Genomic DNA, 16620 nt, shown 5'->3' on the forward strand with positions numbered 1-16620 from the left:
TTAGGTTCTATATTTCTTTAGTGCAAACTTTTACAACTTTCTTTCTAATCCATCTTTATCAATGAAAATTGATAGTAATGGAGCCTAATTTCATACCCTCTTGATAAGTATAAAAACCTTAATCTAACTAATGCCATTTAGAGATGTAAATACATTCTGGGGTGAATAATCCTTCAGTGCCAAGTTTTACATGCTCATAACTTTTTTCCAGGTTTATTATTATCTATGAAAAATTTTACCTATTTTACCAGTATAAACACCACAATCAATCAAACAAAATATTAGCTCTAACACCATTTAGATACTAAAATACATTCTAGGGTCTATAATTCTTCAGTGCCAACTTTTACCAGCTCATAACTTTTTTCCTGGTTTATTGTTATGCATGAAAATTGGTAATAATGGAGCCCAGTTCATGCCCTTTTGACCATTGTAAGCACCCCCAATCTAACATTAACTATAACACTTTAAAGAGTAAGAATAAACTTAGAGGTTAGACTTTCACCACTCCCTTTAACTATGTTGAAGGTTCTTTCAGAACTCCAAGTAACTGTGGCTTTCTGTTCTGTTTGGTGATCATCAACTGTTACTGATGATCTCCAAACATGGTTTGCACATAATATATGTATGTCTGAAGATAGAAAAAACTGGGCATGTCCTTTTTTCCTTATAAATGTCATGTAAGACTTCTTCTCATCTGTATTTAGGGAAGACTGAGTTGGAAGCCAAATATCAGTTATTAAAAAAAAACTTCTTTCTTTCCTCTATCTACTATGCCTGGTCTCATGGCGACCTTAGCTGTATTGCATAAATGGTCTTTTTTCATTGAAGGCTATCATCTAATGTTGGTGAAATTTAACAGACTGGGCACAAGTATTTATAAAAAGCATCAAAAAATGCATTAAGAGTGTTGTGTAATAAAAATCCCACAGATGGTTGAACTTCTATAATAAAACAATTCCAATTTTTAAAAATGGCCTGTGTATTAACCAATATCTGTTGTATATAAAAATAATTCTTCCTGAATTTATTTGTACAGTTGGACATATACATGAGGATACTTGTGGCCATTCTCATGGAACCTCTGTTTGGATGTAAAGAGTATGAAAACATTGTTTCAAAGTTTATTTGATGAGCTAAAATCAGAAATATTGTCTATGAAAACTTCTGTCAATGTGCAACAATCTAATCCTGTCGAGTGTGCTGATCATAAAAACATGGATTCTATTCTCACTGAGGTCAAGGAGAGAAACCTGATGGGCCAACAATATTATAGTTTACAACATGCCTGAACCCAATATGGAGAGGATCCAAGATAGTATTCAGGATGACCAGCAGAAGATCAGGGATTTGTTGGACGTATTAAGCCAGAAACCTGCTGAAAAGATGATTAAAATAATTTGATTGGGTAAAAAGTGAGAAAATGGATGTGGTAAATGAAGTGAATAGGAGGCAAGATGCCGGTGAGGTGAACATCATTTTAGAGTTTTGGAACAAAATGCCCTATATTGCTGATTGGGGCAATGAAATTGACCCCATTACATGTTTTTTGTCATAATATTGGTGGTATAAGAACTAGGATTAGTGATCTTTATAAAGCAATTTTGTGTTCTGGCTATGATGTCTTGGTCTTTGTCAAAAGTTGGCTCTCAGAGGAGTATTCTGATGCTGAGTTAGAAATGTAGTCTTTCAATTTGTTCCGATGTGACAGGTCTAGCATTACAAGCAACAAGAATTGTGGAGGTGGAGTTTTAATTTATGTCAAAGAGTTTGTTCATATTGGAAAGCTTAAGTTGGTAGATGATTCTGTTGAACAGTTATTTTTATTATGTGAATTAGGTGGTAGTTGTTTTATACTTAGTGGTGTATATACTCCACGAAAGTCAGAGGTTAGTTTGTATGAAGGGCACTGCCACTGAGTTGACATCCTTAGGTAGGAGTATTGAGGTACTGATTTTTATATTTTTGGTGATTTTAATATACCTGAAGCCAGCTAGAATGGTGACTCATGGGTAGCTGTTTCTTGCCCTTTGAATTCACATGGGTTAATATTAGGTTCATTTTGAATTTTTATCAGCGGATAACAATTCCTAACAATAGACTGGTCTTTTTATATCTGATTTTCTTTAATATATCGAATCTTTTAGTTAATGAGGCTAATGATTATCTTTTTAATGAGTCTATTCATCATAAAGCATATTGTTTTTCAATATTCCCTACTAGTGCTGATAGGGAAAGCATTAAATTGTTGATTTTTACTACGATTTGTGGCTAAAATGGCCGATTATAATGGAATCAATAATTATCTAGGTGCAGTTAACTGAGATACTTTATTGGTCTCAAATTATATTAATGCCATAGTCTCTTAATTTTATCATATTTTAGGAATGGCTTTAGCAGTCTTTGTGCCATTAAAAAGGTATAAAACATCCCAGTTTCAGATGGTGTTCCCAATTATTTTTTTTCAAAATATGTTTGTACTATTTCTTACCCTCTTTTTATTATATTTAAAAGATCTTTGGATACAGCAACTTTTCCAACTCTATGGAAACACAGCTTTGTGTTACCAATATATATGGCTGGCAATAACAGTTTCCTGGAGATTAGTGGCTTGGTTTGCTGATTTCTTGTCAGAAAGGACCCAGCAAGTTCGCATTGGTAATGCTAGTTCAGACAACATTGTTGTCTACTCTAGGATTCTGCAGGCTTGCCATTTTTCTCTCTTGCTGTGTGATATATTTTTCAATGATATTGCCTCCTGTTTTGAAAAAACTAACTTCTTGATATTTGCAGATGATGTTAAATTTTATAGACAAATATCATCTTCTCTTAACCAGGTTAGCTTGCAGCAGGATTTAAACAAATTCTATCAATGGCATATTAATAATAATTATCTTTAAACATTAGCAAGTGTCATATTGTTAGGTTTTACAAGAGAAATAAGTAGAATGATTCATCTTATAGTGTTGCTGGCCATAATATTCAGGCTTGGGATATGGTTTGATGAACAACTAACCTTTAATACACACAGTAACAATATAATCTTAAAGTCGTCCAGGGTTCTTGGCTTTGTGCTTTGCAAGTGTAGGGATTTCTCACTGGAGACCTGCAAGAGAATTTATATCTTGCTTGTTGGTTTTCTGCTCGATTATGGTTCAATGGTTTGGTCACCATTTTACATGATCAGCTGCTTAGCCTTTGAACGAGTTTCAGAACAAGTTTGTTAGATTTTGTCTGTTTAGGCTAAATATGAGAATTCCTGATAATGCTTTGGAGATGCTGAATCTAAAAACTTTAAAACAAATATGTTTACATTCAGATCTCATTTTTATATTCAAGTTGTTAAATAGTCATATAAATTACCTTGAACTTCTGAGAATGATTTTTTTCAATGTGCCAACTAGATACCTAAGACATAATTGTTTTCCTTGCCTTTTTGTGAAACTAATTATGTATCTCACTCTCCAATTAAGAGACTTTAAGGTTATTAAACTCAGGTGCAGTGTGGGCATTACTTTGTCTCAGTTTAGGCATCAAATTAGGGAAATTATTTGAATCTTTTTTTTTAGTTTTTTAATTTTTAATTTTTAATATTTGTGATATTAGCTTTCGATCATTTTTTTTTTATATTCATTTATAGGTTATTGTTAAGTTATATCAGAGCCAAATCAGTGTTAATGACAATTAAGTGGTTAATATGGTTGTTAATTCTGTTAGAATTTAATAGTTTATTATTGTGGTTAGGTTTAAATGAATTATTATGTTGCATTATTTTTTTTTGTAATGGGGTTGATCCCATATAATAATAATAATAATAAATAAATAAATAAATAAATAAATATAATTTAAAAAGGCTTATCTTGGATGTCAGGCCCTATAGTCTTGAGTAATTTTATTCCTCATTTATCCTCATAGTCTTAATTTCTTTATTATGTGATATAGCCCTTACACCTCTTAGGGTCCAGAGACTTTCGGGACGATTTCTGGAGGAAAGGGATGCATTACCCTTATGGGAACCAGCATATTGCTATTACTATTGTAGTCATTTTGTATTACGAAAATATATTTGACAATGCTAAACATCTCCAAATGTAATTCAGGCACATAAAGCATTATTATTAAAGACAAATCCTATATTGGTCCCTTTAAATTAATAAAAATGATACACACTTGTCATTTCTTCTCATATGATAATAAAAGACTCATTTTTTTGTTCTTGGTGGGTTGTGCAGGGCTGAAAACCACGGAATCGCCCCCACCCTGTCCATCAGACGTCGCAGAAAGTTCAAAGGGGGGTAAGTGGAATTTTGCAAAAAAAAAATAAATAAATAAAAACAGTTTGAGAAGTCATGGTGTCAGGCCCTGCACACTCATATATTTATATTTTTTTTAATTCATCTTTTATAGTGTCATTGGTATTGTGTGGAGTGTAACTGTTTTTTTGACTTGCATGAGACTGTTCTGATCGTTGGAGGGAATTTTATTTTTTAAATCACCATCGAGTAGTAGATTTGGTAGCACAGCTTTTTCGCTCTCACAACTAACATTTTTCACTTAAATGTATTAAGAACTTAACGACGGTACGACTAATGTGCACTAAGAATGGTTGTTTTTATTTCAGATTGTGTCGCAAGAGGTAAGTGATATGAGGCTCAGTTTTATTCAGTTGCTGTTGCTTATTATTGTATGTAGTTGTTAGAGATTCCTGTACGTTCCTCTGAGGATCTAAAAATATCTTGCTAAAGCTTTGTCCCCTTGGCTTTCCCGAGCTACTGTCGATATATTTATGTGCCTTAATGAGGTTATTTTTAGCATTTTACTGTTTTTAAAGTTTACTTGGGAAAACAATACTGCAATTAGGAAATTCTTTTTAAGAATTTTTAGTTACAATAGTGCCTCCACTTATGGACCTCTTAATTTCAGAAACCAAGCAGAGATGGCCCATACGTGTAGAGGTAGCATATCCCTCCACGGAGCTCTGATCTACACGGTAGATCCGTGCACTTTTGTCATTTCCAATGGAGGTACACAGACGTTTCACATTAAGGCCTCCTCAGAAGTAGAGAGGCAATCCTGGGTCACTGCCTTGGAGTTAGCGAAAGCTAAAGCAATGTAAGCTTTTGGAAATTTACGTGTTACACGTTTATAATATTTTAATTGGCATTTAGAAGAACCATGGAATCTGAGGAGGACGAGGTGGAAGCTGAAGAGTCTGGAGTGTCAGATGAACCGGACGTTTTAAGAAAACTAGAGAGTTCTTTAAAGGAACTAGAGGTGATCATGTTGAGGATGTTAAAGTGTACATTGCTTATGAAGTTATTTTTGCAGGTGTGTGGCGATTTACTAGGAAAACATTGGAAGAATTTAGCGAAACCTTTAAGCGAAATTGAATCTTCACCTGATCCGGAACTGTTGAATAGCAAGTCTAAAGAGGTGTGCGAGCGAGCCACTCTTTTTAGAATCGCTTGCAACGCTATGATAAACGTAAGTACAACTCGCCATTCTAAGTATTAAGTTAGTTAGTGGGCTCAATTGTTTTACCCCCATTTAGTCTTGCGGTGAGTACCAAAAAACCGCTCAGACGCACGGACACAAGCTGATTAAGTTGCTACAACACGAAAGGGAACAGAGACAGCGGCTGCAAGAGATGGTGGAAACGTTGGCGGAGCAACATTCGAAGTTGGAGAGGGCGGCGAACGCACACGCTCACAGGGCAGGTGAGTAACTTTAGAATGTTCTTTATGTAATAATAAATAATAAGACGTGTGGCAACCCTGGACGTATTTGAGAGTAGTTAAATAATGATTAAAAAGTACTTAAATAATTTAAGTGTCATAAATATGAAATAAAATTATTACAGTAAGTGACCAGAAATAAAGTTAAAAACTTGCACACATGGTTTATTTTCAGTCATGATCAAAATATTCAGTAAGACTAAATACTTCGCTTATGTTAAAGAGTTATGCGACAGCTCTTTTGAAGCAAATCATCAATCAATCAATTTATTAATGCCAATATACAAAATAGTATTTACACAAGTCAAGAACTACAAAGTTAAAAAATAGGGTGACTGTTTATAAAAATAGATAATAAAATGTTTCCTAAAACACTACATAAAACTCATTAAAACCAAAACACAATGATTGATATACATACTATGAATAATACACAATCACAATATGTCTTAAATAAAATGCAATATATAGGTGGGTACTCAATATCACAGATAGAATCAGTGGCGGCTCGTGGTAAAAATTTTAGGGTGTTCTGCAATTATTATTAGCAAAAAAAAAACTGAATTATTTTTATACTCGTATATTACTTATATTTCACCTACTACCTATTTTTTATAAATTAAGTCTATTCTTCGTTCTTTCCTGATGGCAAACTTTGTTATAACTTTTTCATTAAAATTGTTATTTTTAGAAATAAACTTTTTTTCAATAGATAGCATGGAAAGTGCTGTTAAACGATCTTCGGTCATTGAATTTCTAAGAAATGTTTTGACTCTTTTTAATGTTGAAAAACATCTCTCCGCCTCTGATGTCGTCATGGGAGTAGTTACCACAATTTCCAATAATTTTTTTGTCTCCTTTAACGTATCTCCTAGAATGTTGGTTACTAAAAATTTTAGAAGAGGTGGTGCGCCATTTAATGTCCTGCAATCATTTCTTGAATATAGAACAGATAGTTCAAAAAAGGTACACACGGAAGTGAGCTTATCTTCAGGAAATTTGCCACAATATTCTCCAAAGCATTCGGAAAAGAAAAGTGATGCAACTATATAAAAATGTTCTTTAAATTGAAATCTATCTTTTGCGCAATTTATAATAATATCACAAACTTTCAAAGCAGAAATCCGGTGATCAAATTGGCTGTTATTTGGGCGTTTTCGTTTGTTTTCTGGTGGCTCATCGCTAATTATATTTGTTGCCTCACTAATAACGTTATCAATATTATTTCGAACTTGAATGACAGCGTTCAAAATTTTCAACAGCGTTTCTTACTAGAGTAGGTTCGATTTTTCTTTGTTGTAATTGATTGAATAGGATATCTACGTGGGGCATTACATGATGGAAATAGTCAGCCATAAATTGAAAATAGGATCATTCAATGCACGCCGAATAGAAGCGGCCGCACTACAAACTGTGTTATTGGAAAATTGATCTTCTATTTCATGCATACAATTAATGACAGAGGCTCTATTTTCATACACAACATTAATGGTTCGTATATTAAAATTCCATCGGCCATGAGGGACTCTTTTGTTCACAATTTTATTCAATACTTCTACTCGTTGTGGTGAATTGTGGTGAATGGTGAGAGAAAAATACACGTACTTGCTTATTTGCAGAAGCAGCTTTAGACATAATCAAGTTTAACTGGTGGGCATAGTGAGAAAAAGGATACTTTTTTTTATTAATGCTTGAACGCCTGCAGTGTGGCCACTGCTGCTCATAACTGCTGCTGCATCGTAGCTTTGGGCAATCAGTTTGTTGGGTGAATTTGGAATTAAAGGCTCAATAACAGTTAGAATTGCTTTTGAATTAAGTAGTTCCAAAATCGTTCAATTGGTTCACCATCGCAAACATATCATCTAAAAATAACAACCATTTGAGACATTGCAGCAACCTCCGTTGTTTCATCCGCCATGATTGCCAGAAATGGCGAATGATTAATTTCTTCAATTATTTGTTCATGACAGACTTCAAGCATACACTGTAATAAATCATTCTGTATTTCTTTGGAGGTGCCTTTAAATACAAAAGATTTCTTTAGATGATCACTTAGAGTTGCGTCTAATTCAGCAGAAAAGTTGATCAACCCACGAAATATCCCCGTATTCTCAGAAATATCACTTTCGTCATGTCCCCGAAGAGCCAGTTCAAATTCTCCACAAAATTTAATACAATTTATAATTTTTGATAAAATGTATCTATTTTTTGAGACATTTTCATTATGTTTTTGTATATTTAACCAATACGCAGAATCTAATTGTGTCATTATATTAGTTGATCCTCATAAAGCTAATTCCATACAATTATGAAGATGGCTTTTAGAGTTTTCATGCCTCTTTATTTTCAAACTCAAATGTTCTAGATCAGTGATCCCTATTTCCGTCCAAGCTTTATCGCCACCAAAAAGTAGGCAGGGAAAACAGTATAAAGAATTATTTTTGTTACAGCCACAAATCCATTCATTTTTTAAATAAATGTCTTTATTAAATTTACGCGTATAACTTTTTCCTCTTCTTACACCAGCTTTTTCAATAATAATCTCTGGCAATGGTCTACCTTTTGCTTTTAACTCAAGTTTTTCTTCATAAGAATGTTGAGAAAATCTCTTCACATTAATTAAATTAAACACCACTTCCATAGTTAATAAATAATTATATTATTATTGTCAATTCAACAAAAACAAAATCTGTACACGAACAAAATACAAAATCACACACACCGTATTGTTTTTTAAAAAAACAAAAACTGCCAAGCCGCGAAAAAAAATCCCGATCTCAAGTCTCAAATTGCATTTTCCGCCTAGAGCTGGAATAAATGCAGCGAATTATCGGGTTATTTCAGCGTACTATACCAATAACACCTCTACAAAAGGACAAAGCGCTCCAAAAAATTTTGCTCGTGACGTCACGCGTTTGGGCCATGCACTTCGGGTTGATTTTCAGGTGAATTCGGCTGTTGACGCTGCCGTTGTTCGTCCGCGGAAGGCTGCCTGCAACGCTGCCAGACTTTGCAGATTGCCGTGAACATTAGGATGCTCTATTACTATCTTAAAATAATTAAATCTATATCTTTAACTGCTCTTACTTTACAATTTAGTTAAAAAAAAAAGAGTGCATCCTTATTTCTCTTTTCATAATTTAAACTTTCATTTTTTCAAATTTTATCATTTATCTAATACCTTGTTACTTGCCAATAGGAGTTCTTTCTATATAAATCTGGCAGCGGCGCATCTACTAGCTGTGCCACCTGATGAAATGAGAGGTTAGGTTGTTTATATTTATGTTCTGTTGTTGCCGGTATTTCTGACGAGATCCGCAGTAAACATTAGCTCATTTTTGTGTTTTTTTTTCTAAAATCAGTTTATTTCCGCGAAACTTGTATGTTAAATTTATGTAAACTCTTCGCGTACTTTTAAATCGCAAAATCATATTTTCGGACTAGAAAAATCCTCTGAAAAACCGGGTCTCCGGCGCGCCGCGGTTTTATTTGTTTATATCAGACTTTAATAGTTCAGTTCGTGTTTAATTTAATGTTTTTCTCCTAGTTCGGCTTGTAGTTTATACCAGGGTGTAAATATGCCTTAAATGTGTTGTGTTCCGGGTTGTAACGGAAACTATAAAAACGGACCTAAAGTGCATGTCTTCGGTTTTCCTAAGGATATACCTAAATCTAAGGGGAAAATGGGTAAAAGACATACACAGAGATGACTTTGAGCCCACAAATAACACCAAAGTATGTGAAGCTCATTTTCCTGAAGGTAGTATAATAAAGAGTACTTTATTATACGTTTTATTATACATATTAAGTTCAAGATTCCAACACAGGTAAAATTTTTACAATAGAATTACTAAAACCATGACTGAAACTTTTGAAACTTTTTTATATAGCGAGCCAGTTTCTGTTTTAACATCAAAATTTAAAACTTCATATACTTCCCATAGTTTAGATGATTTATATGCAATACTTGAAGCAATAGACCTTACTATTATTACCCTGTCTTTGGAGGAAAATGTTACCAATAATGACAACCCCGACTGTGACTTAAATCTGCCACCTACAAATACTGCTACCGAGACTGCTACCAATACCCTTGGCAATACTATTCTCGATCATGCCAAACCATCAAATGACATAAATAAAATGAAATGTGTGTTCCATTTTGTGTCAAACATACTAAAAAGTTTAAAAAACATTGAAGACAACAAAATAGTGCATTCTTTAGATTTTATTTGTGAACAATTAGCTTTGTTTACAACTGCAAAGGAAAGGTACAGATATTCAAGTAGTACAATAATTTTGACTTCTATAATCTATACTATTAGTCCTCATGCATACAAGTATTTAAGAGATTATGGATCCCTAATTTTACCACATCCTCAAACTATAATGGGTATTTGTAAACACATGACCGATCCCCACATAGATGAAAAAAAAATGTTTTTAACTTATGCCTGAAATGTGTTTAGTTTACTAAAGGATCATGAGATTTGTGACACTCTTTTCTGATGATATTTATATTGACCCTTACATGGACTATAAAGGCGGTAATATCACTGGAACATCAGTCAATAATAAGTCTCTAGCTTCAACGGCATTTACTTTTATGATTACAAGTGTGTGTTCCAGCTTTAAGGAAGTAGTTCACATAGCTCCCATCTCCAAAATTACATCAGACATACTTTATAATTTTATTAAGACAATTATTGAAAATTTAGAGGAGATTGGGTACATAGTTTTTTAATAGCGTGATAATAATGCCATTAACGGGAAAGCCATTAGTCATTTTTCAACTGCAGACCAACTTAGCATTGTTTATCCTCATCCCATAGATAATCAGAGACCATTATTTTACCTATTTGACACAGTTCACTTACTTAAATGTGTATTTAATAATTGGCTTAACTCTAAACCAGACCAAAAATTTTATTTTCCTGATTTTGACACCTCGAAGAAAAAATGTGCTTCTTTTTCTGCAATTAAAAAATTACATAAACTGGAGTATACCTAAGCTTTTTAAGCTTTTAAAGTCAATATATGTATTTATGTGTATATAATAACATTTTTTTATACTTAAGGGTATAAAAAAATACGTATGTTGGAGAGAGTTGGGAGTCTGCATTTAATATTACACCATAATATTTAACCTGACATTCAACCAGAACTAAAACATGCCTTTAAATGTTTCCTGAACTCTATTCTATTCCTAGCATTTTTTAAAATAAGCCAAATATTGAGATATTAGCATATGAAATCCCTTGGTTTTTAAAAATCGGTGGCCCACATCGATGACGTCACGCGCCAAGCACTAAGGCCTTGTCTTTGAGTAGGTGTTGGTACGAGTGCCTGCGACAGAGCACCGCCCCGGCCGGCCCGAGGACGGAATTGGATTCCAGATTTCCAAATTCCAGATTAGTAAACATCTGACTTTCGTGGGAGCTGCGTCGTTTGGCGACGAAATGCCAAAATATTACGCGAAAATCCAGGCATTTTTAAAATATTTATTCTAATGCGGGTTTTACAGACATGACAATGTGTAAAACCCGCATAGAATTGTAATCTTAAAATGTTTATTATGGTTTGTTTTGCATAATGAAAATTAAAGCGTTATTCTATTAAAAAATAAAATATCAACTCTGATAAAAATATAATAAAAAATCAGAAATAAAACTCTAATAAATAAAAACTTAACAACATAAAAATAAACCGCCTTCTTTCGCTAAACAAATACTTAACCTATCGTAAAAGCTATTTTGCACCTCCAAAAGAGTTTCAGGTAAAATGGAATTGGCACCTTCGACAATTTTATTTCGCAACTCCTCTAAATTTGTTGGCCTACTAAATTCATGCTTGTAAATGGTCTGCTTAAGGTAACCCCACAGATAAAAGCCATTTGGAGACAAATCTGGAGATCTAAGAGACCATTTAATATCGCCAGTCCCACTAATATGGCGGCTAGGAAAAGTATTTGTTAAAAATTCTTTTATCCCTAACCGCGTTATGAGCAGGACAGCCATCTTGCTGAAAATAAACCGATCCCAGGTCTACATCAGGTAGGATTTGAATGGCAGGAAGAACTTGGTTTTGCAGCAACTCAAGGTACTTTTGGGCGTTTAAAGTGCAATCAATAAAAAACGGACCTATAACATTGTCGCCTAAAATACCTGGCCAAACATTCAATTTCTCAGGATACTGGGTACGAAACTGAAAACTTCTGTGCTCGTTTTCCTGAGATCAATAACGAACAATAGAAGGATTGTGTTTGCCATGTAATGGAAAAGAAGATTCATCAGAAAACAAAATATTTTTTTTAAAAATATTCGTTTCCATTAGCCTTTTCCATCATGGTTTCACAAAATTCCATTCTTCGCCACTGGTCTTCAAGAAATATTTCCTGAGTTTTTGAATACTTGAAACATTTGTACCCATATTTTTTCCAGATACGAGCAACAGTTTTATTGCTCATTCCTAGTTCCTCTTCAACACTTCTAGTGGACCGTGTCGAATCAAGTTCTAGGGTACTGCAAACCATTTCTTCCCGCCGTTCTATATCCTGGACCACTTCAACAGGTGGTTTTTGACGTTTTGTGTGGCATTTTTTACAATCTTGAAGACAAAAAGATGTCTCAAAATTTGTAACCACATTTAAAACCGTTTTTGCACAAGGAATCGGTCTATTCTCAAATGTCACTGAAAACAAATCTTTACATTGTCTTGGGGGGTTAATCGATAGAATGGACTGTATAATAATTAATAATGCCGAATTTTGAAAAGTTGGCATGTTTTTACCTAAAACAATTTTTCCATCTAATAAAATGTCCCAAAATACACTTGCATCAATCAACATGTCAATCCTATCACTCTTATTAAACAATCGTCAGCTAACAACAAGTTATCTGGAATTTTCCATTTCGAAATATCAAACGTAAAGGCCGGTAAATCGTCGGTTATCTTTGGTACTACATAACAAGTCACATTAGTAGAAAATTCATTATATCTAGAAGAAATCTTAACATGACATTTTTTATTTAAATAAGATGAAGAACCGTTAATTCCTGATACAGAAGTATTAGTATTCTGCATCGCTAATCCAAGCAAATCACAAAGCTCAGCACTTATAAAACACGATTGACTTCCTGAGTCTAGCAGTGCTCGAACCACTTGAAACTGACCATCTTTATTATACACTTTAATCTTGGCAGTACTTAATAAAACATATTGATCCGAATCATTTTTTAATTTTATTTGCAAATGAAAGCGTTGGAAAGTTATCTAAAATCTGAACATCTTCCTTTCTTCTCTTTTCTTCCTAATTCCTTAACATCACGCTTTTCCTCATGGAATAACAAACTATGTTTTTTCCTGCAAACCCTGCAACCAAAACGCTTGCAATTATACATAAAATGACCAAAGCATAGGCAATTTGCACATAACTTTAATTCCTTAATTTTATTCCAACGATCAGAAATAGATAATTGTACAAAAATTCTTACAATCATAAATCAAATGATCCTGTTTGCACAAGTTACAAGAAACAACATTCTTTGAGTCTTTAACAAAAAAAGACTTTTTATGAAACTTCTGTTTATTGTCACTAGAAAATGCAGATTTGTGATTCATGTCTAATGTTTCTAAAAAATTGGCTCTTTTACTCAAAAATTCAAAAAATCCATCTAAAGAAGGCAATGTTTGATCTACCTTTACCATTTCCCACTCTCTAATCGTAACTTTATCTAATTTACCAGAAATCAAAAAAAAATATCATTACATCCCAATGTTCTATTGGCAAGTTCAAAACCTTAAGAGATCTTAAATGTTTTTTAACCGTACCAATAATATCCCTAAGACCCTTAGCAAATTCTTTATTACACTGGCGAATTTCAAAAATCGCTTTTCCGTAATCCGCCAATCAAGTTTTTTTTTTTAATTTACCAAATCCTGCTGGAAGGACCAAAATGGGGGGGTTAATCGATAGAATGGACTGTATAATAATTAATAAAAATACCAATAGGTATACTTGACTGGCTAATTATATTAAATTAACATGTAATGACAGTGAAGCTCAAAAGCTATATTAAGACTAAAACTATAACAAAATAATCGCATAGAAATCCAAAAGTCATACTAAGCACAAAGTAATGGCTGAGCACGACGACGGCGGTGTCTGGACCCCGCCAAACGCAGGGACAACGGCAGCATTGTCGGCTTTATTTTTTGAGTCTATTAGGCTTAATTTATGACTTAAATTATTAATACAACGTGCAGTAACACACCAAAGTGAGGTCTCCCGGTTCAAAAAATAAAAACGAAAAATTTCGCCGCCTGCAAGCCGCAACCAAGCGGTGTTGCCATTATTTTGGGTAATACGTAGCTCACGATAACACGATCTGTATAATGTATTTGTTGGTCTTTGATAATACTAACAACATAACTTGGAACTATAATATTGAAAAAAAAACTTAATTCAAAGACAAATGTCTACAGAAAAAAAACAAGTTATAACAAAAACTTTTACTCTGATCCATTCTGGGTGGTCAGCTCTAGTCTCTATACATATGTTTCGTCTCACTGAACATAGGAAGTGGTATGATATGAGCATGAAATAAAATATCAAAATAGGCACCTTATAAATAAATCCTCTGAATGATTCATGTGAAAAATAATGACAAAACAAATTTTTAAATAAATCTGTATTCTATTGTAGTCAGCAGTATCAGCATTATTAAAATTTGGTGGCGAGAACTGATCAGAACAAATTCTATAGCCCAAAGTCTTAATAAAATTTACATTGCATATATCTCTCCATGTTTTCCTTGTAATGGGGACTGAAGGAAATTGAAAAATCTTTTATTACTACGTTTATCTGAACCATTCTTACATGAAGCATACTTACATGAAAATTTTAATAATTTTTTTAATTGTCGAAAGGAAATGAGAGGCCAGACATTTTGTAATATGTATTTATAACAATCAAGTTAAAAATTAAATATTTGAAAGGTGAAACATCTTGATTGAAACCAACTGAATTTGATTTTATTACATACAGACTAAAAATTGACGATCTAAAAAAATAAGGGTAATAAATAAAATCATGCTGCAAATCAATTAAAATATTAATTGATAATAACTTTAGAGGGGAAAAGTTATTGATTTAAAATAACATGAAACAGCATACATTGAAATCACAAACAAACTTAGAATGATATGACAAATGATGTTCTATCAGTCAATGTCAACGTCATTCCTGTCAATTTTGCCAAGCAAGATGGCCGACATACGATTCTGATTTTCACCATCCCATACAAGCTTCATACATGTGTTGTAACTTGTAAACCCAAACTGTGTAGTGAAAGTCTCTTTAAAACGCCTCTCATACATTTCTTTATCCGTGCTCCCTCGTATATATTAACTGGGTAAAACATCGTCAAGGTCGTCTCGATCGATTCTCGCCGGGTCACGCTCATAATCACCTCCAAGCAGGAGTTTTATTTATTTACATATTTACTTTATTAGTTTACTTTACGCGTGTTTACTTTATAACTAATACGGAATATTTTCGGCCGTTTAAAGCGACTGCAGGAGGGGGGAGAACGTTGCAATTATCTCATTCATTTCGATTGGACAATATAATAATAATATCAAATTACCGACATTCTTAACTGATAAACTAAACCCTAATCAGTCAATCCGCGAGAAAGTGTTTCGTGCAGAAATGTTTCAATGGCCGAACGTGACTAATATTCCTGACGGTCAGCTGTTTGTTTCGTTCATACGGTAAAAGTTGATTCGGGTTGTTTTATGTGTTTCATATAACTCGAATTGAGTAATTGTGATAATTTTTTTTTTGCATCATGAGGCAGCATAAACTACTCACAAGGAATAATAACTTAAACCAAAAAAGTAAGACTGCACTATTTTTAGAAAGTATTGTGTTAAATATAGGCGTGAAGCGTTTTGCACGAGGCCAACTTTTCTTTTTCTTTTTTTTTTTTTTTAATAAATTGTTATCTGCTGGAAGGTCAATGAATCACAAAAAGTTTCTTAAGTACTATTTGGGATATAAATAGTGCAATATCTATTGAAATCTTAATTAAAATTATTCTCTACTCTAAAGTACTGATGTTGTCGACAAAATAATAGCACTAGGTATATGCACAACGAAAAGAAAAATGTATTTTTATTGGGAAATTATAAGTAAAGCAAATACATTTTTGTGTAATGAAATACACAATAACATAAAATATGTTAATATTAATAAATAACGATAAAAAAGAAATTTATGTATTTCTGTACTAAAAAATAAAAAATATAGCTCTTATTTTGTGGTCGTAATAATAGCAGTGTTCGAAGAAATAAAAACTATTTTAGAAAAATTTTAAAAAATGCATTTACAATTTATATAACACTTGTTAATTTATGGTAAAGCCTTTGTGTAAAAATATGGGTATTTTAAAATTAAACTTACGTGAGTATTGACAACGCAATTCATTCAGCGAGCTCCACCATGTATACAGCAAGAGATTGAGAGTACCATGAAACAAAAATGTTTACTATTTACTGTACCGACCCATCTAATAAAGATTAAGTTTACTTACCGGAGAACCTCCGTCCTCTTGATTCAGTCATGCCAACCACCATCAATATAGTTACTTTATGTTTGCTAATAATTTACATATACAGGGTGTCCGGTAAGTCAACGATAATACTGAAGGGGTTGATGGAGCAACTCATAAGCACCCAGAAAAACAAAATGACCTTAGTAAAAAATCGATGGTTTTCGAGATATTGGCACTTTAGTGGAAGTCACCAAAATCCTACTCTTAGATCAGATTTTCGATTGTCACGCCTTAAAAATAGATATTTTTTAGAATCTCTTTTTAGCCAT

At 33.2% G+C, this 16620-nt stretch overlaps 1 protein-coding gene across 4 annotated transcripts in view; it reads left to right on the forward strand.

Moving 5' to 3' along the window:
- LOC126750558 (oxysterol-binding protein 1) overlaps window positions 1-16620 on the forward strand; it is a 39990-nt gene that overhangs the window by 1276 nt on the left and 22094 nt on the right. The window contains exons 2-7 of one of the 4 annotated variants that reach the window (XM_050460200.1): window positions 4233-4295; window positions 4622-4636; window positions 4924-5112; window positions 5169-5274; window positions 5329-5484; window positions 5552-5717. In XM_050460200.1, the coding sequence (XP_050316157.1) occupies window positions 4233-4295; window positions 4622-4636; window positions 4924-5112; window positions 5169-5274; window positions 5329-5484; window positions 5552-5717 (695 nt within the window). The remainder of the gene's footprint in view (window positions 1-4232; window positions 4296-4621; window positions 4637-4923; window positions 5113-5168; window positions 5275-5328; window positions 5485-5551; window positions 5718-16620) is intronic. The other 3 variants (XM_050460201.1, XM_050460202.1, XM_050460203.1) reach the window with 3 other exon arrangements.

Source organism: Anthonomus grandis, chromosome 2, assembly GCF_022605725.1.
Source record: "Anthonomus grandis grandis chromosome 2, icAntGran1.3, whole genome shotgun sequence".
In the NCBI taxonomy this organism is placed as follows: domain Eukaryota; kingdom Metazoa; phylum Arthropoda; class Insecta; order Coleoptera; family Curculionidae; genus Anthonomus; species Anthonomus grandis.